Source organism: Callithrix jacchus, chromosome 1, assembly GCF_049354715.1.
Source record: "Callithrix jacchus isolate 240 chromosome 1, calJac240_pri, whole genome shotgun sequence".
NCBI classification, from domain to species: domain Eukaryota; kingdom Metazoa; phylum Chordata; class Mammalia; order Primates; family Cebidae; genus Callithrix; species Callithrix jacchus.
In genome coordinates this window covers 185,164,811-185,192,490 of record NC_133502.1, presented here as the reverse complement: position 1 = coordinate 185,192,490, position 27,680 = coordinate 185,164,811, and the positions used below count along the sequence as shown (strand labels likewise).

Sequence of the window (27,680 nt, the reverse complement as noted above, 5' to 3'; positions counted from 1 at the left end):
GGCCTTGGTGGCTGAGGGAGGAGGTGACGATGAGGCCGGGACTGCTGGTGCTGGCGCTGGTGCTGGTGCTGGTGCTGGTGCTGGTGCCGGCTTTGGGGTGCCAGGTGCAGGAGGAGCACCCCAGAGAGTCCCACACCCTCAACTGGGGCAAGGTGAGCCATGCACTGCTGGCCCCTGAGCTGGGCGCTGAGCCCTGGAGCTGGAATAGGCTCCTGCAGAGTCTCCCGGCAGCCCAGGTGTGGGGCTGCCAGGTGTTCCGGGCACGGGTGCTGCCCACCTGGTCTCTCCATGGCAGCCTCCAGCACAGGGCCCCGATACCTGCTGGGGAAAGTCAGGGAGCCTTGAGGAGGAGTCAGGGTGGAGGGGCCCAGAGAGCTGTGGCCAAGGAGCTGTGAGACGCCCAGAGGGCAGAGGGCAGAGAGCAAGGTGGGTGAGGAGCAAGGAGGGCATCTTCTCTAGCGGGAGGGCCCGGGCACCCTGCTGAGTGAGCTGAGGAGCAGTTCATTGGCACAGCGGTGCCCAGGATGCTGGGGTTGGCAGCAAGCAGAGTTGGGGGCCTGGGTCTGGCGGGAAGGTAAGTGGCTGAGTGGAACCCGACTCCTAGGAGTCCATGTGGAAAGGAGCCAGGGCCTCTGAGGTAGGGGGCCTCCCACCTGCTGGTCCCCACGGCCCAGCCCTGTGCTGCCCGAGGTCTAGCTGGGTACCTGCTTCTCTTCGGCCCTGCTCCAGTGGCCAGGGCTTGGGTAGCTGGGACCGAGGCAGCACCTGGTGGGGCTGGGGCTCAGGCTCACAGAAGGGTCCCTTGTCTCCAGGGTTCTGTAGCTGGGACCCTTGGGGGTGGGGGCAGTTCCTGTCTTCACCCACACACCCGCTGCGCAGTTTTCAGGATTTTGGTACATTCTGGCCACTGCCACTGATGCCCAGGGATTCTTGCCGGCCAGGGACAAGAGGAAGCTGGGGGCGTCCGTGGTGAGGGTGGACAAAGTGGGCCAGCTCCGGGTGCTCTTCGCCTTCAGCCGGTGAGTGGGCAGCACCCCCAGGCAAGGGTCTCCCCTTCCAGGAGGAGGGAGCTTCCTGAGGGCTGGAGAGGAGTCCAGGAGGGGCCTGTCCATTTGGAAGTTACACAGGGACCGTCCCCACTTCTGCCGGCTAAACTCAGAGGAAGCCGCCTGCAGCCCTGGGGCCATCCCACAGCGGTGGGTGTTTGGAATGTCTCCCATGCCGAGGGACAGGCCCTGATCTGAACTGGAAAATCCTCAAATAAGCTGGATAGTGAAGCAAAAAACTAGGGACCTGGCCCCCAACCTCCCCCCAGGCCCCACGGGAGCAAAGCAAGACTGAGAGGTGTTGGAGGGGTCGACGGCCTTGGGCGGGAGGAGGGGGAATCCCTGGTCTGCAGCCTGCAGCCCCCGCCTTATCCCCAGGATGAAGGGGTGCCAGTCCCAGGAGGTGATCCTGAGGAAAGACGGGAAGAAGCCGGTGTTCAGGAACACCTGTGCGTACGCGGGGCTGAGAGGAGGGTGGAAGGGCAGTGTGCTCGGGATCTGGGCCCCAGAGAAGCTGCCTGAGATGCTCTGTCCCCCTGTGCCTTGAGCAGGCCCCTGGCCCCTGAGAGCACACGGCCGGCGGGCATCAGGCTGGCTGTGTTCCCAGAGGCCATACATATGTGTGGGGCGGCCTGGCCTGGGAGGGGAGGCACTGGGAGGGCACTCAGTCCCTTCTGGACACCTGCACCCGGCTGGGGAAGCCAAGGCCTTGGACACCAGGGTCAGGGCTGAGGGTGGGCACAGCCACGCCCTCCAGAAACCAGCGGGCAGCTCCGGGCTTCTCTTTCAGTGAAAGGGGTGAAGGGCTTCCATGTGCTGTCCACTGACTACAGCTACGGCCTGGTCTACCTTCGCCTGGGGCGCGCAGCCCTGAACTTCAAGAACCTGCTGCTCTTCCGTGAGCAGGCACAGCGGATGGCAGAGGATGTGTGGTGGAGGGGGTGCAGAGGGAGGGATGAGGGGCACTGGGCACACAGGCCAGGCAGGACCCAGGAGGTGAGGTGGGCAGGGAGAGGACTGGTTAGGGTGGTGGTCAGGGCAGGGGCAGTGGGCACACAGGCTGGGTACCACCCAGGGGGTGAGGTGGGCAGGGAGAGGGCTTGTTGGGGCAGTGGTCAGGGCAGGGGCAGTGGAGTGGCATGGAGGCCACCAGGATGGTGGCGGGTGCAGGTGCAGTGTTATGGGTGAGGGATGCAATGGGATAAGGAGGCGTGAGAGGGGTCCCAGGTAGGGGTGCCCGGATGGAGGGGTGTGGAAGAAGTGACCCCATGTAGGTTAAAGGGCACGGACCCAATTCCAGGCACCGGCCACTCCGGGTACAGGGAAAGGAGTGGCCTGCTCCGTTGGAGAGGATAGTGGGGAGGTGGGCTCCTGGGGTCTCAGGGGAGGTGGGGCATGTTCAGGGTGCAGCAAGCCCGGGCCCAGCTGAGGGGCTGGCCCGAGGGGATTATGCAAGCAGAGAGGGCTCCCCAGGTGACTTCCCGAGCCTGGCTGCCTTGTGAGTGATGGTGAGGAGGGGTCCAGCAGCCGCCGTCCTTCCCTGGCTGAACCCGTTTCCTGGCTTAAGCGCCAAGGACCTTTCAGCAGCTCCTGGGATGGGGATGGGGGTCAGGCCCGCAAGTGGCTAGAGCTGCAGACGCTGAGGTGATCCTGATCCCCAACTGCAGATAGACAGAATGTTTCCAGCTTCCAGAGTCTGAAGGAATTCATGGATGCGTGTGACATTTTGGAGCTCTCCAAGGCCGCAGTCATCCTTCCGAAAGATGGTAAACTGTGCCTTCGGCCCTTTGCCCTCCTGCCCACACCCCGCCGGTCCCAACGGGGAGCTTGTTAATTGGGGAAAGGAGAGATGAAAGGACCCACGGGAAAAGTACTTTTTTTTTTTTTTGAGTGGAGTTTCGCTCTTGTCGCCCAGGCTGTAGTGCAATGGAGCGATCTCAGCTCACAGCAACCTCTACCTCCCAGGTTCAAGCGATTCTCCTGCCTCAGCCTCCCTAGTAGCTGGGATTACAGGCATGTGCCACCACACCCAGCTAATTTTGTATTTTTAGTAGAGACAGGTTTCTCCATGTTGTTCAGGCTGGTCTCAAACTCCCAACCTCAGGTGATCTGCCCGCCTCGGCCTCCCAAAGTGCTGGGATTACAGGCATGAGCCATCACCCAGGGCTTGAAGGGTGCCATTTTAAAGATTTGCCCAAACACACCCCCCTCCCTGCCTCCTGCTGTAACCTCAGAACTGGGGCTTGGCCTGGCAGGCCTTGCACAGACAGTGAGAGGTACCCGGAGCAGATGCTGCATCTGACCTGGCGGTGCCTCGGCTGTGGCTGCAGGATCGGGGGCTGCTTGCCTGTGCTCTCGTGGTGCCCAAGTCGAGCATGCATGGAACCAGGGGGCAGCTGGGGCGCATGTGTCTCCTTGGAGCAGCCAGCCCACCCATGGCCGTTTCCTCTCCCACAGCTTCCTGTGCACACACCATCCTGCCATGAGATCCAGCATCCTCTGCTCTTTCCTTTCGACTTGTGGTCCTCCTAGACCCCGGAAGCATTGTTCCAGACGACAGGAGGAGACTACGCTTCTTGAGAGTTGTTTGGTGACTAGGTCGTTGATGGTGTGAAATTTAAGTGTCTCTAACCCAAGAGGGATCCTTTATGATCACAGAAAGATGGGGGGAGGGTATGCACTGATGCGGGGGATGTCAGCCAGGCCCCTTCCCTGGAGTCCTCTGGAGCACACTGCAGGCCGCTGCTGTTCCTTGACTGCCGTGAAACAGACTACAGGCCAGCCCAGCGCACCCTCGCCGTGTGCCTTCCCTCTACCGTCCACGTCACCACTGCCCTCCATGTTCCTTGACATCTGCACCTTATCAGGAAGCCCTTCCAGTGCCCACCAAACACGGAGAAGTCCCCCTGACGTGCCCGGCGGTGTGCTGGTGCCCATGGCTGCGTTCAGGAGCAAAATCTGCAGAGTTGATGCGTGATCAGGAGGAGTCACCCTCAGCAATGGGATCACCTGGATACTCCAGCAGAGACCCCAGAGGCACATTAGGGGCGGCCGGGCCCAGCAGCTGCAGGCCTGACTCACTTACCCCTGGGCAGCACGGGGAGAGCTTCCGGGAAGCGGCATTTGGGCTGACCCGGGAAGGGTGCTGGGCGTCAATCAGTTTGGGAGGGGCTGGGGGAGCAGGGGCATATCCCTAGAACAGGATCTGACTTCTGAGAAGACATCAGAGTAGAGAAAATGGCTTCTCAAGGAGACTGGGGATGCCAGCGTGAGGATGGTGGGGCAGTGGGGGATGGAGAGCCACCCCAAGGAGCAGGAGGGGGCCCACCGGACCACAGCACCTTGAAGGCCGTGGTGGAGGCCGTGGTGAAGGGCTTGGGTCTCATTCAAGGGGTGATGATGGGAGGTCGCCATGGATTTTGTCTGAGAGATAAACCCCAACTGAATGGACCTTCCGGCCAAGGGGATCCCAGAGAAACCCTGAACCCCAGTCCTCAGCCATGCGGGGTAAGAGTCAGACCCCAGCTTTTGGCTGGAGAAGATATCACAGAATGGTTCTGGGCGGTCCGTGGAGAATTCGCGCAGCTGCACGGTACCTGCTTCTCCTTTCATGAATATTCATGACTCCTCCTGAAGCTTATTGAACATCTACACTTAGCATCTCCTTCAGCATGAATTCCCGTTCCCTCTGCCGCTCCCTCAAAGTGTCTGTTTAGACTTCTGGCCTGAGGCTCTGCTTCTTTGCCTGTCAGAAGGGCTGCCCTACAGGCTGAGACCCCTGTGAGAAATAAAGCTCTCCTGTGTGCAGAAAAGTAGTTTGGAGACTGGGTGCAGCAGCTGACATCTGCAATCCCAGCACTTTGGGAGGCCAGCAAAATTTGGGAGTCCCCGCCTCCCAAACTGATATACACACACACACACACACACACACAGGGCTGGGCGCAGTGGCTCATGCCTATAAATCGCAGCACTTTGGGAGGCCGAAGCAGGTAGATCATTTGAAGTCAGTGGTTCGAGACTAGCCTGACCAACATGGTGAAACTCCATCTCTATTTTTTTTTTTTTTTTTTTTTTTGGCAGAGTCTCACTCTGTTGCCAGGCTGGAGTGCAGTGACATGATCTCAGCTCACTGCAACCTCTACCTCCCGGGTTCCAGTGATTTTCCTGCCTCAGCCTCCCAAGTAGCTGGGATTACAGGCGTGCGCCACCACGCCCAGCTAATTTATTATTTTTTTGTATTAAAAAGAAAAATAGATATGGGGTTTCCGGCGGGTGTGGTGACTCATGCCTATAATCCCAGCACTTTGGGAGCCAAGGCGGGTGGATCACAAGATCAAGACCATCCTGGCTGACATCGTGAAACCTTGTCTCTACTAAGAATACAAACATTTTTGTATTTTTTAGCCGGGTGTGGTGGCACATGCCTGTAATCCCAGCTTCTTGGGAGGCTGAGGCAGGAGAATCACTGGAGCTCGGGAGGCAGAGGCTGCAATGAGCTGAGATCAAGCCGTTGCCTTCCAGCCTGGGTGATATGAGTGAGACTCTGTCTCAAAACAAAAACAAAAACAAAAAGCAGCAGCACATCCACAACGCAGCGTGTTCTGCGCAGCTTCCTACCCCAACCCCAGCCCGAGGAGCCACTGAGCCCACTGACGGTCTTTCTGCTATTAGATCGACTTTCATTTCCTGGAGTCTCATGTAAATGCAATCACTCTGCATGCACGCTGTGTCAGGGGTTGCGGGAAGCAGAAAGTTCTGAAAGTTTCCTTTCTTGTTAAAGAATAAATCCTTCCTGCTTTTTGCCAATCACTCTTTGTTAAGCCCTATCTTGTGTGGCTGTTAGACACGCTCACAGGCACATAGTACAGTCTGTCCTTGTGCTTTAACCAAGATACCTGTGCCGGATATGCTCACAGGCATGTCCCAGCTAGCAGCCTGTGTCCCTTCCTTATTTGGGCTTCTGTTTGTTCTCCACTGCTTTTACCTGTTTAGAAAAGTTTTAAGTTGTTAGCCAAGTGGGTTTTAGTTTAAATTGTGGGGTCCGGCTCCAACCAACAGAGATCAGACACAGTAGTAAGGACGACCCCAAATGTATAAGGGATAAATATGTCTGCTTTTCCTTTGTTCATTGTACTCTCATGGCAAGATGGCTGGTGAGGCTACCCTTCCTACAGTAAGTAAAAATTGCTTCACTGGGGCCGGGTGTGGTGGCTCACACCTGTAATCCCAACACTTTGGGAGGCCGAGGAGAGTGGATCACGAGGTCAAGAGATCGAGATCATCCTGGTCAACATGGTGAAACCCTATCTCTACTAAAAATAGGAAAACCAGCTGGGTGTGGTGGCAGGTGCCTGTAATCCCAGCTACTCAGGAGGCTGAGGCAGGAGAATCACTTGACTCTGAGAGGTGGAGGCAGTAGTGAGCTGGGATCGCGCCACGGCACTCCAACCTGGGCAACAGAGTGAGTCTCCATCTTAAAAATTAAAAAAAAAAAAAAAAGGAAAGAGGATGAGATGTCACTGCTGATTCCACAGACATTAAAAGGACACTAAAGGGCCAGGCGTGGTAGCTCATGCTTGTAATCCCAGCACTTTGGGAGGCTGAGGCAGGTGGATCACTTGAAGTCAGGAGTTTAAGACCAGCCTGGCCAACATGGGGAAACCCGTCTCTACAAAAAATACAAAAACTTAGCCAGGTGTGGTGGCAGGTGCCTGTACTTCCAGCTGCTCCAGAGGCTGAGGTGGGAGAATTGCTTGAACTTGAGAGGCAGAGGTTGCAGTGAGCTGAGATCACGCCACTACACTCCAGCCTGGGTGACAGAGCGAGACTCCATCTAAAAAAAAAAACTTTAAATGTAGCAGGTGTGGTGTACACACCTGTGGTGGCTGCTCCTTGGGAGGCTGAGGTGGGAGGATGGCTTGAGCCCAGGAGGTCAAGGCTGCAGTGACCTGCACTCAAGCCTGGGTAACAGAGCAGACCCTATCTCAAAAAAATTAAAGAGTGGCAGAGACCTGACCACCTCTTCCAGAATCCCAGGCCAAGGCACAATTATGGAGACGGGGACCTGGGGCCCAGTCCCCCTCCAGTGTCTCTGCTCCCTCATGCGGGCCGGATGCAGAGGCAGGATAGGAGCCCAGCAGGAACCCCATCCTGCAGTCCGGCCTGGAGAACCCGAGTGTGGGCCTCCGAACCCACTCACCAGGGTGAGGACAACCGCTCTGCCTTGGGAGCCTCAGGCTCTGTGTCCCACTTCCCTGAGCCCAGGGAAGCTGCTGTTCCTTGTGGGAAGAAAGTTGCCCAGGTGCCATGGCAAGAGACTGAGGCACAATCTGTCCCAGCATAATAAATAACTGATTACTTAGTTATAGCATAATAAATGATTAGTTATAGCAATGACACTAGTTAGATTTAGATACAATCACATAATCAATTATGTACTCAATCTTATTACATCATTACTCTCTATTATTAACCTTTGCTTTAGTGTTACCATGTGGGAACGTTTTTAGTTTTATAAAAATGATTGGATAAAATATATTTGGAACTGAAGGGACATTGTGAGGAGTGATCAGGAGACGAGTGAGAGCCTTGCAATAGTGCCAGTGCCTGGGGAGGTGCCCGTTATTTAGCAGGCAGGCCTTGGGGTAATGCCAGCGCCTGGGGAGGTGCCAGTTACTTAGCAGGCCATGTGGGGGAGTTTCCCTTTCACTTGGGGAGTTCACAGAACACTCTGCTCCATCCGGCTCTCGAGGAAGGCCTGACACTAGACAGGCTGGCCGCGACATCCAGGGGCTTAAACACCTCTCCGTGGTGCTGTTCTGATGGTCACCATCCTCGTCCACTTTCAGGTTCCACTTTCCCACCCGATGCTCCCGTGTAAATTCTTAGAAGCTGTGAGAAGTAAGAATGGAGGAATCCTAAAAGCCTTTGATCTCTCTGATAAGCACACAGAAAGAGGCACGTACGTGCCTCCCCTCCTTGCAGTGGCTACCTGAGAGGGAGGGGCCCTCTGTAATGTACCCCTGTGACCCTGTACCATATCCACATGGCCCCCCATATTGTAAGAACATGATTTGCTTGACCCCTATGAATCACGTCAGATGAGTCACTCTCTGGCCCTGCCCCCCTGCCTTGTATACAATAAATGTCAGTTCGTCCAGGCATTCGGGCCACTGCTGGACTCTGCCCCTTGATGGCAGTGGTCCCCCAGCCCAGCTGAATTCTTCTCTTATCTCTGTGTCTTGTCTTTCTTTCCTGCGATCTATCGTCTCCACACACAAAAGAGCACCCACTAGACCCTGTGGGGCTGGACCCTGCAGTCTCAATCCTGTCGTTGGAGAGGAGGCGAGGAAGAAGGGAAGGAGTTGGGAGAACAGGGAGAGGGGCCACTTGGTGTCCCACGGGCAGGGAGGGAGGGGCAGCAGAGAGGGTCAGACACGTACACACCACACACAGCAGCGCACCCCCCTCCACAGCTCTCCGGTTGGTGGGTCAGAGTTGCTCATGGTTCTGTGGGTGCCAGCCGCCAACCCTGGCAGAGCCTGTGTGGTCTATGATGGCTTTTCACCACATGCAGCCTGTGGGTCAGGCTCATGCAATGGCCCTGGAGAGAGCCTTGGAGACACCACAGCCACAGCTGCTTCTGGACAACACCATTTCCCTGACCCCATTTCAGAGGCAGCAGCCCGGCCAGGGTTCTCTCTGGAGGCAGGTGAAATCAAGAATCCAGGGGAGGCCTGGCATGGAGGCTCATGCCCGTCATCACAGAACTTCGGGAGGGAGGCTGAGGCAGGCAGATCACCTGAGGTCAGGAGGTAGAGACCAGCCTGGCCAATAAGGTGAAACCCTGTCTCTACTAAAAATACAAAAATTAGCCAGGCGTGGTGATGGGCGCCTGTAATCCCAGGTACTCGGGAGGCTGAGGCAGGAGAATCCCTTGAACCGCGGAGGTGGAGGCTACAGTGAGCCAAGATTGTGCCACTGCACTCCAGCCTGGGCGACAGAGCGAGACTGTCTCAAACAAAACAAAAAAAAATCCAGGGGAGCCCACAGGTGTGTCTGCCACAGATGAGCCCCCCGCAGGGAGCCCACAGGCTGCAGCTGAGCGGATGGGGCTGGCCAGTGCTCCTGGATGCCCCCCGCCGCCTCCCAGGCCCTGTGTGGTTCTGTCCTGGAATTACAGTGGTCACTCCGCTGGACCTTTGAGGTCCAGGTTGGGGCAAAAACGTGCAGGGAGTGGCCTGGGGCTCTTGGGAGGCCCCACAATTTGGGTCAGAGTCTGCAAGTTCCAAAGTTTCCAGCATGGGGCTTGGCACCTGTGGGGTCTCATGGGAGGCGTTTAAGACCCAGAGTCACCAGCTTGGGCTGACAGTTTCTCACTCCATGTGACTAGGTTGTCTTTCTCCTTTCTGTTAAGCAAAAGCCCTCACAGTTTCTAAGAGCTGAACTCCAGGTAATGAAAACCAGGTGGACTGTGGGGTCAGGCCGAGTGTGTCTGCAGCTGCAGATTGGGCCTGTACCCTGAACGCCCCTGCTGTGGGAGGTCCTGGGCTGCCCCAGCACTGGAGACTGGGGGCTAGGGCGTCGGAAGCTCATTCTCGTTCCAGAGGCTCAAAGGCCAAACCCGGCTGTCGCCCCATCACACTCCCTCTGGAGGTGTCCGAGGACGTCCTTTCCAGTCCCTTCTGGCTGGGGCAGTGCCGGCAGGCCTGGGTATTGTGGGGCTGGGGCTGCGTCTCTCCCATCCCTGCCTCTGCCCTCCGTGGCCTTGTCTCCTCTGTGGCCAGCCTCCCCTCTTCTCACCCAGGACACCAGTCATTGGATCTAGGGCCTTATTTTGCCTTTTGATTTGTTCTTTTGAAACATGGTCTCACTCTGTCACCCAGGCTGGAGGGTAGGGGCACAATCATGGCTCACTCCAGCCTTGACCTCCTGGGCTGAAGTGACCTCCCACCTCAGCCTCCCGAGTAGCTGGGATGGTGAGCAGCACAACACCCAGCTTATTTTTTGTTTTCATTTTTTGTAGAGCCAGGGTCTTTCGATATTGCCTGGGCTGGTCTTGAACTCCTGGGCTCAAGCGATCCTCCCAGCCTGCATTACAGTGTGTGAGCCACTGCACCCAGACACACCATTTCCACACAAGGTCACAGTCACAGGTTCAGGTGGAATGACATTTCTGGGGCACTATTCAGCCCTCACAGTCACCTTCCCCCATCTCCCCACACCCCGCCAGGGCCAGTCCTCCCCAGCACTCTCCTCCTTCCCCATGGGGCCTGATCCCTGCTCATGGCCAAGACGTCCTGGGGGTGTTACTCGTAACATCCTAGGGAGATGCTCCACCTAATATCACAGCAGGAGTACACTGGCTTCTCTCACTCTGCAACCCCGGAGGCAACCCCGAGGGACTCCACTGGGTACTCTGGCTTGCACTGACCCTTCCACCTCTCTCATGTGACCTGGGGCGGGGGCAGGCTGTCTCCACCTTCCCAATCCCAAACCCACTGCCCAACCCAAGGCCCTCCATAGGGACGTCTTTGTTTGGACTGAGGCCCAGAGTCCCGGCATTTTCTGCCAGAAAGTCTTAGGCCAGCTTCGCCCAGACCTCGACCTGAAGGATGTTCACATGCTCCTTCAAAGTCCTCCCCATCAGTGCAATCAACAGAGTCATTCCAGAACGTCCAGACCCTCAGGGGTGTGGTTCGGGGAGAGCCTGGGGAGACAGAAACCCTTGGTAATGACCAGTGAACCTCTGTGTCCACAGGGCAGCCAGAGCAAGGAGGGGAAGGCGGTAATGTTTAGGTTATTTGTTGTCTTATCCAGAATGGTGATCCGTGAAGCCTGAAAGAAATTCTGAGTCGCCACAGAGAGTATGAGTGTTCTGGGACTGTGGGCGGGCTGTTGCTGTCCTTTTTGTTTTGGTTTTTTAATTATTTTTATTTTTTTGAGACGGTGTCTCGCTTTGTCACCCAGGCTGGAGTGCAGTGGCATGGTCTCAGCTCACTGAAACCTCCACCTCCCGGGTTCAAGCGATTCTCCCGCCTCAGCCTCCGCAGTAGCTGGGATTACAGGCATCCAGCATCATGCCTGGCTAATTTTTGTATTTTTGTAGAGACAGGGTTTCACCATATTTACCAGGCTGGTCTTGAACCTCAGGTGATCCACCTGCCTCGGCCTCCCGAAGTGCTGGGGTTACCAGCATGAGCCACTGTGCCAAGTGGGCTTTGATTTTATTTTGAATGGGAATGTGGTTCAAACGTATCCTCTCCAAAATTCAGATGTTGCCAATGTGAACGTTATGGAGAGGTGCCGCCTTTGAAGAGGCGATGAGGCCATGAGGACTCCTGACCTCAGGTGATCCACCCGCCTCGGCCTTCCAAAGTGTTGGGATCACAGGCGAGGGCCACCGTGGCTGGGGCTGACCTTCTGCACACAAGTGCTGTATACTTGACCTCTGACCTCTGTCCTGTAACCCAGGGCAGCGGATGTGACTTCTCCACCTTCTAAGTGCCCCACTGTCCTGGGGCAGCTCCTCTACTGGGTACCGGGGCTCAGGTCCTCTCCTGGGTCTCAGCAGGTTGTGGCCTGCCCCGGGGGCCGTGCACACCAGTTTCAGTAAGTGCTTGGTAGATCTGCTCCCCAGCACGGGGCAGGTGCTGGGACGGGATGCAATAGACTCGGTAACTCTGAAGGTGCAGACGTCTCTCGCACTCTGTCCACAGCAAGAGCTTTCACCAGCTGCAGAGCTAGAGCGGACTCCTGCACCAGCTCCGAAGGGAGAGCCGGCTCCACTACAACTCCAGTGCTAGTTCCAGGATAGAGTCGGCTCCACCAGCAGCTCCGGCAGCACATCCAGAGACAGGGCACGCCTCGCCACCCCTGTGCCGGCTCCAGCATAGCTCCAGCATCCACTCCAGCCACGAGCAGATCTGAAACCACCCGCACGGCGAGGGCCAAATATCAGTATCAGGTTCAGAAGCAGCCGGGGCGGCAGCAGCTACAGGAGCTATATAGCTGGCGCAGCCGCCAGGCCAGTTCCTGCAGGAGCTCAAAAGCCACAGCCACCACCAGCACAGCTTAGACTCACGCAGCCGCCCGGCCGCCTGCCGCCTGCCGCCTACTGCAGACAGGCAGCTCCATCGCCAAGTCCGTGCCACCCCGGTGACGGCGCAGGCACCAAAACCAGTTCCAGGGTCCGACCCAGTTCCCGGCCCAGCCCTCAAGCCAGTCCAGCTTCAGAGGCCGGACTGGCCGCAGCGCCCCCTCCAGAGCCGGAGCTGGCACCAGAGGGAAAGCGGGACCCACGCGCTCGTGGAGCATCCTCCTGACCCGGCCTGGGAAGCCGTCGCGAAAACGGGAGCCACGCGTGTCCATGGCGTGCCCGGCACCCGGAGGGTCGGAGACGGGGCGGCACCCGCTGCGGGCTCCGTGGAGCGGTCGCGGAGCAGGACATGGGTCACGACGCTGTCGCTGCTCTGCGTGGCGAACCCACGCGCCACCCGCCAGCCACGGAGCTGGGCCCACCTTCGGGCACAGGGAGCGGGGGGCACAGGGAGAGCGGGGGACACTGGGGGCCGCGGAACTGGGGGCACGGCGGCTCGGGCGGGCGCGGCGGGGAGGCTTGACCCTCACGGGCCGCCGTACGCGCTATAAAAGGCGCGGCGCGCCCTCCCCCCGACCTCTGCGCGCCCGGCGGCTGTCACGGTGAGTACGCTCCTCGCCGCCTTCGCCCGGGCCCTTCCCGAGCCCGCTCCCGGTCTACCGCCCTGCAGCTCGGCTCTCCCGGGCGCGGCGCGGTCTAGGGGGCTCCGGGTGCGAGGCGGGGGCGGGCGCTGACCCGGGGCGCCCTGGCCGCGTGAGCCGCGGGATGGGGGCCCGGGCCCCGGAGTAGGCGCGGTGCTGTGTTCCTCCCCGCGCGGTTTCCAGCCAGGAAGCTTCGGGAAGCCTGGTGAGAGCCGAGTGCGAGAATTCGGATCTAAGCGGAAAGCGCCCCGCTCACCCGCGACCCTTCCGCCCCTGCTGCTGCGTCCCCGAGTCGCGGCGGCTTTGGGGACGTCGCCTCGTGTGTCGGCATATTCGAGAAATGGATTTCTCGTGCTGTGTCCACGAGCCGGGTGTTTCCGTGTGACTGGCCGCTCAGCGGGAGGCTGTCGTGGCGGAAGGAGTCCGGTGACTGCCGGACTAAATACTGTTTTACAGGACAGGTGCGCGCTTGTCCTTGGTGGGCATCCGCCTTGTGGTCCTGGTCCCTGGACACCTGCAGGGGATCATCTTTCCGTGGCCACTGTTGTGACTCAACTTCCCCTCCTGCAGATTAAGCAGAGAGTAAGCGGAGGGAGTAACATGAGGCGGATTTTTCTAGAATGGCCCTTAAGACAGGGAGTTTTTGGTGGCAGGAACCTTTGGTCCGCCTTCCTGGAGATCAGATGCAGCAAATCTTTTTTTTTTTTTAGACGGAGTTTCGCTCTGTCGCCCACGCTGGAGTGCAATGGCGAGATCTTGGTTCACTACAACCTCTGCCTCCTGGGTTCAAGCGATTTTCCTACCCCAGTCTCGAGAGTAGCTGGGATTACAGGCCTGCCGGCTAATTTTTTTTCTTTTTAATTTTTAGTAGAGACAGGGTTTCACCACGTTGGCCAGGCTAGTTTGGGACTCCTGACCTCAAGTGATATGCCTGCCTTGGCCTCCCAAAAAACAGTCTTTGTATGATGTCCCTCTGTGGTGTTTGCAAGATTTATATAAAATTGGGATTTGTTTTTCTCTAGGTCATCTACTCACTGGAAACACATGTGCGAGGGGTCCTAGGGTGTTGGGTAAGTTGGTGCATTGGTGCTGGACCAGGGTAACGCCCCGGTAACCGCCCCCCCCACCGCACCCGTGTAACTAAGCCCTGCTGTGGACATCTTCCGTGGACCAGTCGATCTTGCGTTCACATTGCACCTAGAAGCTCTCTCTCCAGGGGAATAAAAACGAAATCATTTCGTCTTGACAATTCTGCCCCTAGAGGCGTTGCAGATGTGGCTGCTGTGTCACATATGTGTCAATAGGTGGCAGAGATCAGAGAGGCTATGTCTACGGTCAGCGTTCTGCCCCGTGAACGTTTGAATGTTTCATAGTCTGACAGTCCTGATTTGTGGACTGGGCATCTGTTTTCCTGCACTGGCATCGGGGAGAGGCTGGGTCTTGTGAGTGAGCTTTCTCACCCTCGTGCCGTGCCGTGCCATGCTTGCTGTGCTGGTTGCTAGAGGTCTGAAGGGACAGTGGGAAGGTAGAGGGTGCCCTCACCAGGAGCAGCCTTCATTAGTGAGTGAGTTTATTTATTTATTTATTTTTTGAGACTGAGTCTGTCACTCAGGCTGGAGTGCAGTGGTGCGATCTCAGCTCACTGCAACCTCCGCATCCTCATTTAAGCAATTCTCCACCTCAGCCCCCTGAGGAGCTGGGATTACAGGCGTGTGCTGCCATGCCTGGCTGATTTTTGGTACTTTTAGTAGAGGTGGGGTTTCATCATCTTGGCCAGGCTGGTCTTGAACTCCTGACCTCGTGATCCACCTGCCATGCCACACACCATGTCAGGATCACAATGGACAGGGAAGGGTTCGCTGATGTTTCAGTTAATAGCAGTAATAGCAGCCCCTTACTGTGTTGATTCTGTGCCAAGCATTCTTGTTATTTAACACAGGAAGGCGGTGACTTAGCCTGTGATGGACTTCCAGTGTGAGCAGTGGCCAGAGTGAAGAGGCCAGCCGGCCCCAGCCCAGATCAAGGTAAGAGGCAAGGTTGAGGCTGGCCCTCCCTCCCTCCCTGGCTGCAGGCTGCGTCTCTGGCTGCCGGGTGGGTGTGAGCGGCTGCCCTGCAGATGCTGTCCTGGACCTGCCGGCACTGCAGACATTTGCTCTGCTGTGCCTGTGACGTTGGGGCGGAGAGAAAGTGGCGATTTCTACACTCAGTGTTCCGGGGCCAGTGAGCACTGGGAATGGTTTATAGCCTGACATTACTCAAAGCATTTGGGTTTTTGCTTTGGAAACCACCTTACCTGGTTTGCTCCGTGAGGGAGGGGCAGCAGCTTGCCAGGAACTGTGAGACATAGATATGTATAAATGAGGTGTGAGTGTGGATCCACTCCCAGGCCTTGTTCTGGAAACGGTTCCGTAGGTCTGTCTGGGAGGCCTTGGGCAAGTGTGACCAAGACCACCTGAGCTGGGATGGACAAGCTGTGCCTTGTCCAGCACTACTACTGCGGGGGTGCAATTCCTGTGCACAAAGCAAGGGCCCTGGGTAGGGGTCAGGAGGTGCCTTGCCTTGAGATGTCTCTGGGTCACTTTTGGAACAGGATTCCTCTTCCCAAAATGGGTGGGAGTCGGGGGTGCAGCTGCATGTCCTGCAATGCTTGGGGCGCCCCACCGTGAAGAGTGCCCTAAGTCAGTAGTGCCAGTGTCAGACTTCTGCTATGAGGTCGTATCAGGAAAGATAACTGTAAAATACTATTATCACACCACTTTGGGAGGTAGAAGCAGGCAGATCGTCTGAGGTCCGGAGTTTGAGACCAGCCTGGCCAACAGCCTCAAACCTCATCTCTACTAAAAATACAAAAGGTTGTGGGCTGTAGTGGTGTGTGCCTGTAATCCTAGTGACTCGGGAGACTGAGGCAGGAGAATCACTTGAACCCGGGAGGTGGAGGTTACAGTGACCTGAGATCACACCACTGCACTCCAGCCTGGGCAACAAAGTGAGACTCCGTCTCAAAAAAAAACAAACCTTTAGGGAATTCATAAATTGTATTCCCTGAAGGTCATTTGGTGAATACAGGTTAAAGAAACCTGGTCTGCGGCACTGTCCTTGTTCGTTTTTCAGATGCAGAGGCCAGGATGTGGGCGCAGCCCTGTGCCAGGAGGCTGGCTGAAATAGAGGTACAGGCCTTGCTCCCTCTGGGACCACCGGCACCCAGGGTGTTTGCAACCTCAGAGCCCAGCTTTCCACACGGCCATCCAGGGCCACAGTTGCAGCTTTTGCTCTGCTTTCATTCCAGGGATGGGCAGGCTGGCATCGGGATGCCCACCGCCTCTGCCTGGGTAGTGCTGTGTGTTCCAGCCACCAGTGGCAGCTGCCGGGACCACCCCTCCATTTTAGTATCCCGATTCTTAAGTTCTGCCATTGTGGTATTCTGGTGGAAACAAAGAACCATTTGGCTATTTTTGAATTGCCTAGAATCTAAGACCCTGAGGTATCTTTTTTTTTACTATATTTGAGTCATCTTGTGTTGTTTTTCCCCCAAGGGGGAAAAATCTATATGGAAAATGTTTATTTTAAAATACAGGATGAAGTGAATTAAAAGATTTAATGCACATTTCTTCAAGAATAATATTTCTGTGTTGGCAAAATTTGAGAATAAATGGGTCTGGAGCGGAGTGAATTGTGTCTTGACTCGTCCATTGCAGAGCAGAGCCTGCACTGAACAGTGTTCCTGCGTTGGGGTCTTCCTGCCTGGGTCCTTGACTGTCCCCCTGGGGGATGGTTGCTGGGTTCCCCGGGCTACTGGGGAGAGCACAGGGCCGGAGAAGATGGCCATTCTGAGGTTGTTTCCTAGGGAATGAGTTCTACACCTCATGGCGGGAGTTTGTAAAATGTTTGCACCACATCTGTTTCACTAGAATGCCTCTTTCTTGGCCTGTTGTTGTGCCATGGTCCAGGTTTGGGGTCCTGGTCGTTGGTTCCTTCAGAAGCTCATTTTTGGGGAACTGCCCTGGCACCTTCAGCAGTGTAGGGCAGGCAGGGGCTCTAGACCAGACCTCACCTTTGACTGACATTGGAGGGCTGCCTCCCCAGGATTCAGGGGCCCAACCCCAGCCTGGGTGCCTGGGCCGGGTAGTATCTACAGTGGGGCAAAGGGTCCCATGTGCAGCGTCGATGGGGGTCAGGGTACTCAGCCCTGGGCATTACATAAAAGCTGTTTATTTATATCATGTTCTTCAGATTAACAAACCCCTTCCAGGGCCTCCTGCCTCTGCTCTAAGCTAGGATGTCCTTGTGTCTGTGGGATGGGGTCCAGGGCCCTGACCTCAGGGGAGTGATTCTGCAACAGCATTCCTAGAGGTGGGGCTGGACCCAGGCACCAGGCCAGATCCAGGAAGGGTGGCCAGGGCCCCCTGCTGCCACCCAGGCACCAGGCCAGCTCCAGGAAGGGTGGCTAGGCTAAGCCCCTGCTGCCGCCCAGGCACCAGGCCGGCTCCAGGAAGGGTGGCCAGGGTCCCCTGCTGCCACCCAGGCACCAGTCCGGCTCCAGGAAGGATGGCTAGGCTAGGCCCCTGCTACTGCCCAGGCACCAGGCTGGCTCCAGGAAGGGTGGCTGGGTATCTGCTGCCGCATCAGGAGTACTTGGTGTTGGAGATCTTCTTCCAGAGCAGGGTCTTGAGGTGGCTGAGCACCAGTGAGTGATGGGCCTCCACCTGGCTGGCCAGCCCGCTCAGCGTGGTGCAGGTGCGCAGCTGTGTGCCCAGCTCCTCGCGGAGGTCGGCGGGAGCACCGGGCAGCAGGTAGCCCCGCAGCAGCGCACACACCTTGGCCAGGTTGGGCTGGATGAGGTCACCCTTGCACTGCCGCATGAGCCTGTCACACGGGGCCCGGCAGTCGTGCCCGTAGGTGCAGTCGGTGCTGTGCTCGCAGCGGCGGCCCTGCAAGAAGCGGCGCACCGTGGCCTCAGGGGCCACCTGCTGCAGGTCGGCCATCTTGAAGTCGTAGGTGGCCGTGTAGCCCACGTTGGCCAGTGTGGTCTCACACATGTAGAAGGTCCCGTAGGCACCGTGGAAGAGCTCCTCCACGAATTCCAGCAGGCCGATGGCAATCTTGGCCCGCCATGGCCACGCGGGCCCCAGCCACTGCTGGAGGGCACCCTGCAGGGCCGGCGGCAGCAGCGGGCGCAGCAGTGGGGGCAGGGCGGCCACGTGCCAGGCACCGTGGGGCACGCCCTCAGTGAGGTAGAGGTCCCCGCAGTAGCCCAGCAGTCGGGAGGCGTGCTCCTTCTCCTGCAGGGACAGCAGCAGCAGGAACTCGTTACGCTGCAGCAGGGCCCACACGGACTTGGCTTCCGCCAGCGACACCCGGTTGTCCTTGTTGAAGTCAGCCATGAGCAGGACCTGGCCCACCAGCGCCGGCAGGGAAGGCAGGTCGCCCAGTTTCGCCTGGCATTTGGGACCAAAAGAAAGGAAAACCCAGTTGACTTGATGTCTGGGAGCCGGCCTTGACCCAGTCCTCCTGACAGAGCAGGTTGAGGGCCAGATCAGCACATCTGCCAGGTTGCGGGTACCAGGCTGCAGCCCCATGGGTGGAGGAGGCAGCCAGCGATGTGCCCACTCACCCTCTGGCCTGCGCTGCGCCTGCCAGACAGACCTCCCTGCTGCCCGGCAGCCTTGGGTGCAGCTCGGGTGCTTGGGGTTGGGCACCTGGGGAGAGAAGCCTCAGTGTTTCCCAGGATGAGAATCGGCGGACGGAGGGTACGTGCTGGCTGAAGCCCAGGGAGGCAGCCCCTCTCCGCAAGCCCTGGTCTCTTGCTGTGCTGAACCCATGGCCCTGGACTGTAGGAGCCTCCTCTTGACCTCAGGGCCTCAACTGCTGCCTGCCGGTCCCCCCAACCCCTGCCCCCAGCCCTGGAGAGGCTCCTTCCCTGGCAGGGCCCCTGCCCAGGGGCTGAGGGCTGGAAGGTCTGCCTGGGGTCCACTTGACCCATCTATGCCTTTGCACTGGGCATGTTGGTGCCAGGGCTAACTCCTGGGCACATGCCCTGGCATGGATTCCTGCCCAGGCCCTCAGGAGAGCTGCCTGACCTTGAGGAAGCTGAGGGTCATCTCCCGAAACTCCTTGATGGAGGTGCCCCGGGTAGGTTTGTCGAACAGCACCAGCTCCCGCCGGGGGGCCGCGTCCGACTGGGCCTTGGAGTCCAGCGCCTCCTCGATGCCACACTTGATGGTCACATCCTTGTCTCGCCAGAGCCCACTGTATACCTGGACAGGGCCACAGGACCTTGGTGCAGACATCCCCCTCCCCCTGCATGGGCGCATCAGCCCCAGGCCCCCCTCCCTGCCTGAGGCTATACCTGCTGGCCGGGGGCTGCCGAGAGGCAGGTCCTCCATTCCACCAGATGCAGCTCACACAGGTCCTGGCAGATGGAGCCTGAGATGATGCCCTTGTGGTACTGGTCACACTGAGGGGACAGGTGCAGGGTGTGGGGGGGACAGTCGCAGGGTGTGGAGGTGCCAGCCACGCCCCCTGACCCGCCAAGCCTCTCCCCACCCATCCAAAGCCCAGCTGCACCCATTCCTCTGGGACCCTTGGGAGGGAAGGACCACGGGCAGGGCCAGGTGGGTGGGAAGGGGCATGGAGAGCCAAGCTGCCATCACTGTGGTCACTGCCTCAGCACCCACTGGGCCCCTGTTCTTCAGCCATCTTTTTTCAGACCCCCAAACTGCCAGAGCTGGCGACTGGGCTGCCTCCAGCCCATGCCCATCCCTGAGCCACGCTGCGGGCTCAGCACCAGACAGCTGGCAGGGGCCTCCACTTGCTGCAGTTTGCAAGCTGCCAGCCCCTCACACAGGCAGTGCTGGGCCCTGGCTCATGCGATCGGCGGCTGCAGGGTGGGCCTGTTGGCTGTAGGGGCAGCCCCGCCAACCCCCAGTCTGGTCTCATCCCGTCCCGTCCCCACCGTCCTGGATCCTGTAACGACAGCACAGCCACGGCCACGGCCTGGACGTGAGACAACACCACACCCAGTGGTTAAGCTGGGCCAGGGCTGGAGGCAAGAACCTGGAGGCAGCTCTCCCTCCCAGCAGCCCCGGCTCTCTGGACCATCCAGGCATTGGCTGGTGAACTAGATTCACCCTGTCCCCTGTGTCTACACCACCAGCTGCAACATGCATTCTCTCTGCCTGACTCTTCATTCCCCTCGGGGGACGCCCTCTCTGCCCAGATCAGTCAGTGAGGAATCTCTGAACTTGTTTTCTATGGTGATGACTGGACCAAGCGGGCAACAGAGCCCTACCTCCGCCTCCTCTCCCAGCCCCAAGTGGCCAATGCCCAGGCTCAAGCACTATGGCTGTTGTCACAACTATTTGTTAAGACTTGGAAACGGACCCCCAGGGCCCCACAGTGACTCCCCGGCCTGCCCTTCCCGGTCCCACAGGCCCCCTCCTTAGCCAGACCCCCAGGGAGACACTGTTAGTGGTGATTAAATAAGGCCTGGACCTGGCTGCTGCCTCTCCTCAGTCCCCAGCCTGGCAGCCCCTGAATCCCAGTGCTTCACAGGAGGTGACAGAACACAGAGATGGCCCACCCCTCTGTGGGAGGGGAAAGAATTTCTGGATGTACAGCCTCCGTTGCCATGGAGCCTGTCCAAGCAGGCTCAGAGGGAGCTGGGAAGGGAGCTTCAGAACATCCCACTCTTTAGGGCTGGGGGAGACGGAGGGTCCCCTGCCCCCCCACCCCCCAACCCCCCCATCCCCCATGCCCAACACACCAGGGATGGGGACAGAAGTGAGAGGGGCCAACTGGAGGCTGAGGAACCCCCACGTGAGTCCTGAAGGCAGCGTCTGTGGCAGCAGCATGGAAATGCCGTCTCTTCATCCAGACAGAAGAGGAGGATGAAGGGAACGTGCACTCGTCCAGCCCCTCACCTTGCAGGCAGGGCCCTCCGACCTTGCAGGCAGGCCCTTCACGGCAAGGTCCCTCCCGTCCCCAGACCAGCTCCTTGCGTCCGGAGCCCCAGATCCACCGGAGACCCTGCTCCTGGTACACGCTGCCCTCCGCCAGCTGGGGCTGGGTCTCCGGCTCCGGGGTCCCCCAGGGGTGGGAAGGGGCTTCCTCAAAGGCTGAGGTGGGGTGGGAGGGTGTGCTTGGCATCCTTGGGCACCTCCTCAAAGGCTGAGGTGGGGTGGGGGTGGTGTGCTTGGCATCCTCGGGCACCCCCACCCCACACATCGGTCCCCAGCCAGTCCCATCGCCCAGCCTGTCTCTCGTCTGCAGCAGGGCCCAGTGGGACTCAGTGCAGTTCTCGGCCTCTTGAGGGCCCTGGTGGAACCCGGGACTGGCCCCGCACTAATGCCACCTCGATGTGTGAGCTGGGGCCAGCCTCTGAGCCTCTCTGAGGCATCCAGTGCCCCGATGAGGCGAGGCAGGTAGCCTCCTCTGGAACGGAGGGAATGTCTCCATGGCCCCGGGGCGGCTTTGGGAGAGCTGGGCTTGGCCTGACCTCTGGGAAGGCTATGAGCAGCCATGGAGATACCGCTGTGCGAAGGGCCAGGGCACCCTGGGAAACTGAGGCCACAGCTTCCTCTTGTTTGGGGGACACCTCCTGCTCCTCAGCAGACTCTGCAGCCAGGCACCCCACAGGTAGATACTCAGAACCCGCCTGGCAATGTGAATCCTCTGCCCACTCCCACCTGCCGTCCCCCACCACTCCACCCCGACCTGGAGGTCCAGCCCCTCCACCTCCTGTCCTTCCAGGAGTCCCCGGGGTGCACGACTCTGGGCGCAGCCTTCCCCACCCATGGCCCCAGGATAAGCCCAATGTACCACCCCCATGCCATGCTGAGCCTAGAGGCCCCCTGGACTTCGAGGGTGAGCAAGCCTGGTGCCAAGAGCCTGGAGCCCTCCTGTGGGCTGGCATGGGCTCCAAACAAGTCCTGGGCACAGAAGCTGTTGCTTAAGACCCCATACCCCACTCCCCCTCTGCCACCTCTGGGCCTTTCCACATGTGGCCCCATCATACATGGCTCTATGGGGCACAGGTTTGCCCACAGCTACCTGGTGGCTTCATCCACCACCCAGCTGCCAGGAGAGGCCCCTCCCTATCTGACGGAGGTGGTGCTGAACCAGGGGTCTCCCTGCACCCAATCCCCCCTTCCATGACCCACAGCAGCTGCTGCTACAGGGCAGGCCCTTCTCTGCCCAGGCCGGGCCCCAAGGGGAGCGGAGCTTTGGAACCCTGGTCATCGGCCAGGCCGGGGTCAAAATGGCCTGGGGGACCTGCCTAGCTCTGGGCGAGTCCAGGGTCTGCCAGGAAGATGGAGCTGGAGCTCCCCTCCAGCTAGTCACAGGATGCAGAAAGAGGAGCGGGAGTCACCTCGGTGTGGACTCGTGGCCACGCTTGCTCCCAGACACACACATGCTCACACACGCCAGCGGACTTAGCCCTGTCTTCCTGAGGGGGAGGCTGTGGAGAACACTGCCCTACCACCTGCCTCTGGGACCCCGGGTTCCAGGGGAGCTAGAAAAGCCACTGAGGCCAGCATACGGGGGCCTCCATCCCGGCCAGTGAGGCCAGCTGCCCACCCACCCCAGGCTTCCTGCTAAACAGCCTCTCTTTCAAATGTTTCTGGAGTCTGCCCTGCTGTCTGCCCCCAGCCCCCAGCCTCTCCTGCTCTCCTGGGCTCCTGCAGCTGCCCCCATATCTCCCCATCCTCCCCTAGAACCCCATCTTTCTCCCCCAGCTGGAGGCAGCCCCCCATGTCTCCCTGGGCCCTGTCCTCCACACCCAGCCAGAGGCAGCTTTGCAGATTCCACCTGGAAACCCATACGTCTCGTGGGCCCTGGGTTGGGAGGAAGGCGTCTCCAGGGCCTAGTGCCCCAGCATCTTGGGCAGCAAGGGGGCACGGCCCAGTCCCCAGCCCACACAGCAACACTTACAATGACCGCCTGGCAGATGTGGCCGCGACAGAGCTCTGAGTAGGACGAGTAGCGCATGTACACCAACCAGCTGCCCGCAAACACGCCCAGCCAGGCCAGGAAGATGCACCTGACCCTCAGGCCTGGGAGCCGGCCCTGTGGGGGAAGGGGCTGAGTGAGGAGTGCCCTCAGGGCATCCACACTTCGGGGTGCTCTCCTCCGGGTCCAACCCAGTCTTTGCCTGCCATCCCCTTGGCCGGCTGGTGCCCCCATCTTCTAGAACCACCCCTAGCTCAGTGATACCCCCCTCCTGGCTCTGCCTCTCCAGGGTCACACACCAGGGGCTGTGGGGGGTGGAGGTGGGGGCAGGCACCGCCCAGACCTTTCAGTGTCATGGGCAGGTACAAATAAATGTCAAAACCAGGGGACTACCAGGTGGCTCTTTCCTTTGCTAAGGGAAGACATTTTTACAAACCCTTCCTGTCCTGACCTCATTTCGTAACTGTCACCTCTGCACAAGGCAGGTGAGCAGCCCACCGTAATGCAGATTGCTGGGAAGTTCTGGCCAGACCAGGCCAGCAGGGAGAACCAGGTTTGGAGAACCGGGCTGCAGGACCCCAACTGAGCCACATCTAGGAAGCCTTTAAGAGACGCAGGTCTGCAGGTCCGAGGTTCAGGGGCTCACGCCTGTAATCCCAGCCCTCTGGGAGGCTGAGGCAGGTGGATCACTTGAGCCCAGGAGTTTGAGACCATCCTAGGCAACATAGTGAACTCCTGTCTCTACAAAAATACAAAAATTAGCTGGGCGTGGTGGCTCACCCTGTAATCCCAGCTTTCTGGGAGGTTGAGGCAGGTGGATCATTTGAGCCCAGGAGCTGGAAACCAGCCTGGGCAACATGGTGAAACCCCATCTCTATTAAAAATATCAGCATTAGCTGAGCATGGTGACTCGCACCTGTAGTCCCAGCTACTTGGGAGGCTGAGGCAGGAGGACTGACTGAACCCAGGACGTTGAAGTTGCAGTGAGCTGCAATTGCACACCACACTCCAGCCTGGGTGGCAAAGCGAGACCCTATCTCAAAAAACAAAAGATGCAGATTCAGACACTGATGTTCACAACAGCCCAGCGGTGGGCAGTGCTTGAGTTCACAGTGGGGGATGGTCTGTCCGTACCAGGGAGCATGACTGCACCCTGAGAAGGAAGGAGATCCTGCCATTCACCACAGCAGGGAGGAACCCAAGGACGAGAGTTTCAGTGAAACCAGCCCGTCACCAAAGGACAAAGCCTGCAGGACCTCACTTACACGAGGTCCCTGGAGTCACCAAAACCACAGAGACAGGAAGGAGAGTGAGGGAGCTGGGGGCTGGGAGGGGCGGGGAGTGTGTGTGTGATGGGGACAGAGCATCGGTTTGGGGGATGGAGAGCTCTGTGGACAGAGGGAGGCGGTCACCACACAAGGTGAATATATTTGGTGCCACTAAACTGCACTTCGACAGGGTTAAAATGGTATCGTTTATGCTATGTGTATTTTACCACAATTAAAAATTAAGGCCGGGCACAGTGGCTCATGCCTATAATCCCAATACTTTGGGAGGCAGAGGCAGGTCACCTGAAGTTGAGGCGGGTGGATCACCTGAGGTGGGGAATTCAAGACCAGCCTGACCAACATGGTGACATGCCGTCTCTACTAAAAATGCAAAATTAGCTGGGTGTGGTGGTGCATGCCTGTAACTCAGCTACTCGGGAGGCTGAGGCAGGAGAATCGTTTGAACCCCGGAGGTGGAGGTTGCAGTGAGCTGAGATCAGGCCATTGTACTCCAGCCTGGGCAACAAGAGCAAAACTCCGTCTAGAAAAATCGAAAAATTAGCCGGTCATGGTGGCACACACCTGTAATCCCAGCTACTCAGGAGGCTGAGGCAGGAGAATCGCTTGAACCCGGGAGGCAGAGGTTGCAGTGAGCCGAGATTGCACCACTAGACTCCAGCCGGGGCAACAGAGCAAGACTCCATCATAAAAAAAAAAAAGTAAGCACACAGCCCCTGGCCCCTTCCTAAAGCTCTGACCCAGATGTCTGGGAACTGGCTTTTAGGGAGGGCTTCAGGTCCCTCTGCTGTCCTCAGTCCCTCTGCCTCAGTTTCCCTGCTGGCACAGGCTCTAGAGTGTTGGCTCACAGTGTTGGGTGAGCCATCCCCACCTAGGCCTCCAAGCTGGGCTTCCAAGGGTGACAGCCAGGAACAGCTGGGTGCCACCATCCCTCTCCCAGCCTCCTAGCAAATTTCAGGCCTCTCAGGCACTGTCCAGGAGTGGCCAGCAGAGGGGACTTGCCCCATGCAGGGGCTCAGACATCCCTGACGTGCAGCTGAAGGCAGAAGGGTCCAGGCTTCGGGGCCAGCTTCCCCCAGAGAGGCCCCACTGCTGGCTCCAAGTGCCCCTTGTGGCCTCCTGTCCACCGGTGGCCAGGGAGAGGATGCCCACTGGTCAAATCTCCTCCTGGGAGTGCCTGGCCACATGCCCACCTGGCCAAGTCAGGGCTCCCGTCAGAGGTCATGGGCTACAGCTCTGCTCTTGCCATGAGTAGGCACCTCCTTCCTAAAATGAGGCCACCAGCCTCTTGATGAAGACAAGGCAGCTGGGGTCATTTTTCTGGTTCTTTCCGGAGAGGTGGGCCCTGGCCTCCTGCTTCCCCACCCACTTGTGGCCACCTCAGGCAGGGCTACGGAGGGAGGACCCCAGCAGTCGGGGAAGGACCCAGAGCTCCGGTGGCAGTGGGGTCCTGGGGGGCCTGGAACAGACGGGGTGGCTGGCGGGGGAGCCCTCCAGGCCCAGGTGGGTTCCGCCCCCTCAGACCACTTGTCCTGGGCACTGCGTCTGTTTCCGGTAGATTTGCTCAAGATGAAAAACAGGAAAGCAGAGAAGCGGTGGGGCGTGGGAGTTCTGGCAGGATAAGGGCCAGCGGCTCCCTCTGGGGTGAACGTGCCTGAGGCAGGGCCATGCAGGGAGGCCTAGCATGGGCGGGGCCTAGGAGGAAGCCAGGAAGGGGAGGCTGTGGCCGGCCAGGGTCCAGGGGTGACACCAAGCTGGGGACTCACCTAGTTCTGCTTCCCAGCGCCCTGTCTGGGCTTGGGCCAGGGCCTATTTCCACCTGGCGGGCTCTGGTTCATCCCCAGTTCTTTTGTTGTTCTTTTGAGATGGGGTCTTGCTGTGTTGCCCAGGCTGGAGTACAGCGGTGCAGTCACAGCTCACTGCAGCCTCCAGCTCCCAGCAGATCCTCCCACCAAGCCTCCCAAGGTGCTGGCATTACAGGCATGAGCCGCCTTGCCTAGCCTTCCCCCAGGCCTTGATCATACATGGGCACTTCCCCAGCTGCCATCCCTGACCCGCTCTGGGTCCTGGGGTCCCAAGCAGCAAGGCCCCACAGTGCCCCCTGGCCCACCCTGACTCCTGGGCCTGGCATAGCTTGAGTGTGGAAGCTGCCCCACCATCTGGGACCTGGGCTGGGCCTTTGCAGGGCAGGCACGGACCAGCTCCGGGTGAAGCCACTTCAAGGGTGTGGAGGGTCATCCAGGGGATGCGACAGCATTATAGTCCTCAGCCCAGCAGGTGCAGACTGTGGGCTGGGAGCCCCACAGCACTAACCCAGGGGGGCAGTTCACAAGGCCAGGAGACTGAGGCCCATGCCACAGGAGGGGCAGGGTGGGCTCCCACTGGAGTTCTGGTCCTGAGCCAGCCACCCCGGGAGCAGCCAGCACCCCTCTCCTGCCATTCCTGGGCGGAGCTCCCGGCATCAGCATCTCTTCTACAGCTGCTGGCCCAGGCCCTTCCTCCAGTCAGGGGACCACTGCATGCCCCCCTCTCCCAGCGATTGGAGTGGTCTCACACCCTTTAGCTAATACCCTGCCCCAGGGCTGGGCTGGGACGGACCACCACACCCTGAAGTCCCAGGTGGGCACAGAGGGTCTCACTGCAACCCGAGTTGCTGGGTTTCACACCCTCTTCCTGGAAGGGGAGCTGAGGCCAGCCAGGCCCTGAGCCCAGGCAGGACCCTGGCAGGTATCCTCCTGCTGACCCCAGGACTGCTGGGTGGGAGCCAGGGAGGTACAGGCAGATCTGACCAGGACCGGCTCCTCTGACAGATGGCTGGGGTTCTGGAGGGCCTGGGACCGCATCCCCTCAGAGGCTGCCCGGAGTGATGGAGCCTGATGGGCCTGGCCTGCATCCCCCCAAAGCAGAAGGTGAAAGGGGCTTCCAGCAGCTGGAACCCAAGGCAGCCAGGCCCTTGGAGGGGACGGTGACTTGTACAAGGTCATTTCGGGGTCGGGGCAGGGTCCCTGCACTAAGACCAGCTGATGGGATGAAGAGGGGCGGGGCAGGGAGGTCACGTCCTTGCCAGGACGTTTCTGTGTGTCCCAAGTTTTCCACCGCAGAATAACACACCTTATTTTTTAAGTGGAGAAAAGGGGAAAGGACTTTTGTGTGGCTTCTGGGCCTGGGGGCAAGGACCGCCTGCAGGTCCGGGCGGGGGCCTCCAGGCCGCAGCATCCCCGCGCCCGGACCCTCTCGTCGCCACCACGGACCCTTCCGTCGCCACTACCGCCCCTCCCCCAAAGTCCCGGTCTTCCCGAGCCCCCGCCCCTCCCCGCTGCCCACTCGGGCTCATGAACCGCTCGTGTCCGAACCCGGGGCCCCGCTCCGCGCTCGGCCCACCCCCGGGGCTGGACCTCGGTCTCCCCGCGCGGAGGCGGCCGGGGGCGGCGGGCGCGCGCCGCGCTTACCTGCAGGCCCTTGGAGAAGGGGCAGAAGAGCACCAGGTGCGCCAGGCGCCGCAGCCGCCGCATGGTGGGCGCCGGCCGGGGCTACGCCGGCCCCGCGGTTCGCTCTGCCTCAGCCCCGGCCCGGCCCGGCCCGCAGCGGCCGCCGCTCCCTCGCCATGCGGGCCGCGCGCCCCCAGGCCCGCGTTAAAGGCGAGGGCGCGCGCCTTTCTGAC

General features: G+C 59.2%; 3 protein-coding genes and 2 non-coding genes across 6 annotated transcripts; 4 read left to right on the top strand and 1 right to left on the bottom strand.

The window, feature by feature from the left end:
- Positions 1–18: 18 nt before the first annotated feature.
- Positions 19–5,850, top strand: LCN10 (lipocalin 10). The gene is made up of 6 exons (XM_078332260.1): positions 19–152; positions 880–1,019; positions 1,425–1,531; positions 1,837–1,944; positions 2,714–2,812; positions 3,504–5,850. Exons 1-6 carry the CDS (start codon positions 30–32, stop codon positions 3,530–3,532), a joined length of 606 nt encoding a protein of 201 aa, XP_078188386.1. The 5' UTR covers positions 19–29; the 3' UTR covers positions 3,533–5,850.
- On the top strand, positions 4,598–16,450 carry LOC103795641 (uncharacterized). Its single transcript, XM_078346260.1, has 11 exons — positions 4,598–4,638; positions 7,165–7,249; positions 7,895–8,007; positions 9,653–9,758; positions 10,807–10,833; positions 11,572–11,657; positions 12,216–12,746; positions 13,242–13,367; positions 13,808–13,855; positions 14,725–14,809; positions 15,897–16,450. The coding sequence occupies exons 1-8, from the start codon at positions 4,598–4,600 to the stop codon at positions 13,333–13,335; spliced, it is 1,083 nt and encodes a 360-aa protein (XP_078202386.1). The 3' UTR covers positions 13,336–13,367; positions 13,808–13,855; positions 14,725–14,809; positions 15,897–16,450.
- On the top strand, positions 14,036–14,167 carry LOC118148430 (small nucleolar RNA SNORA17). The gene has a single exon (XR_004735238.1). It is a non-coding gene; the product is annotated as a small nucleolar RNA SNORA17 (small nucleolar RNA).
- On the top strand, positions 14,904–15,039 carry LOC118148416 (small nucleolar RNA SNORA43). The gene has a single exon (XR_004735224.1). It is a non-coding gene; the product is annotated as a small nucleolar RNA SNORA43 (small nucleolar RNA).
- Positions 16,362–27,680, bottom strand: DIPK1B (divergent protein kinase domain 1B). Of its 2 annotated transcripts, XM_002743466.6 has the most exons (5): positions 27,469–27,680; positions 22,716–22,850; positions 19,132–19,239; positions 18,863–19,039; positions 16,362–18,220 (listed from the first exon to the last, which is right to left on the bottom strand). In XM_002743466.6, the coding sequence occupies exons 1-5, from the start codon at positions 27,529–27,531 to the stop codon at positions 17,408–17,410; spliced, it is 1,296 nt and encodes a 431-aa protein (XP_002743512.3). In that variant the 5' UTR covers positions 27,532–27,680; the 3' UTR covers positions 16,362–17,407. The 2 variants fall into 2 exon arrangements, with proteins under 2 accessions (XP_002743512.3, XP_035119300.2); XM_035263409.3 differs by lacking the exon at positions 19,132–19,239.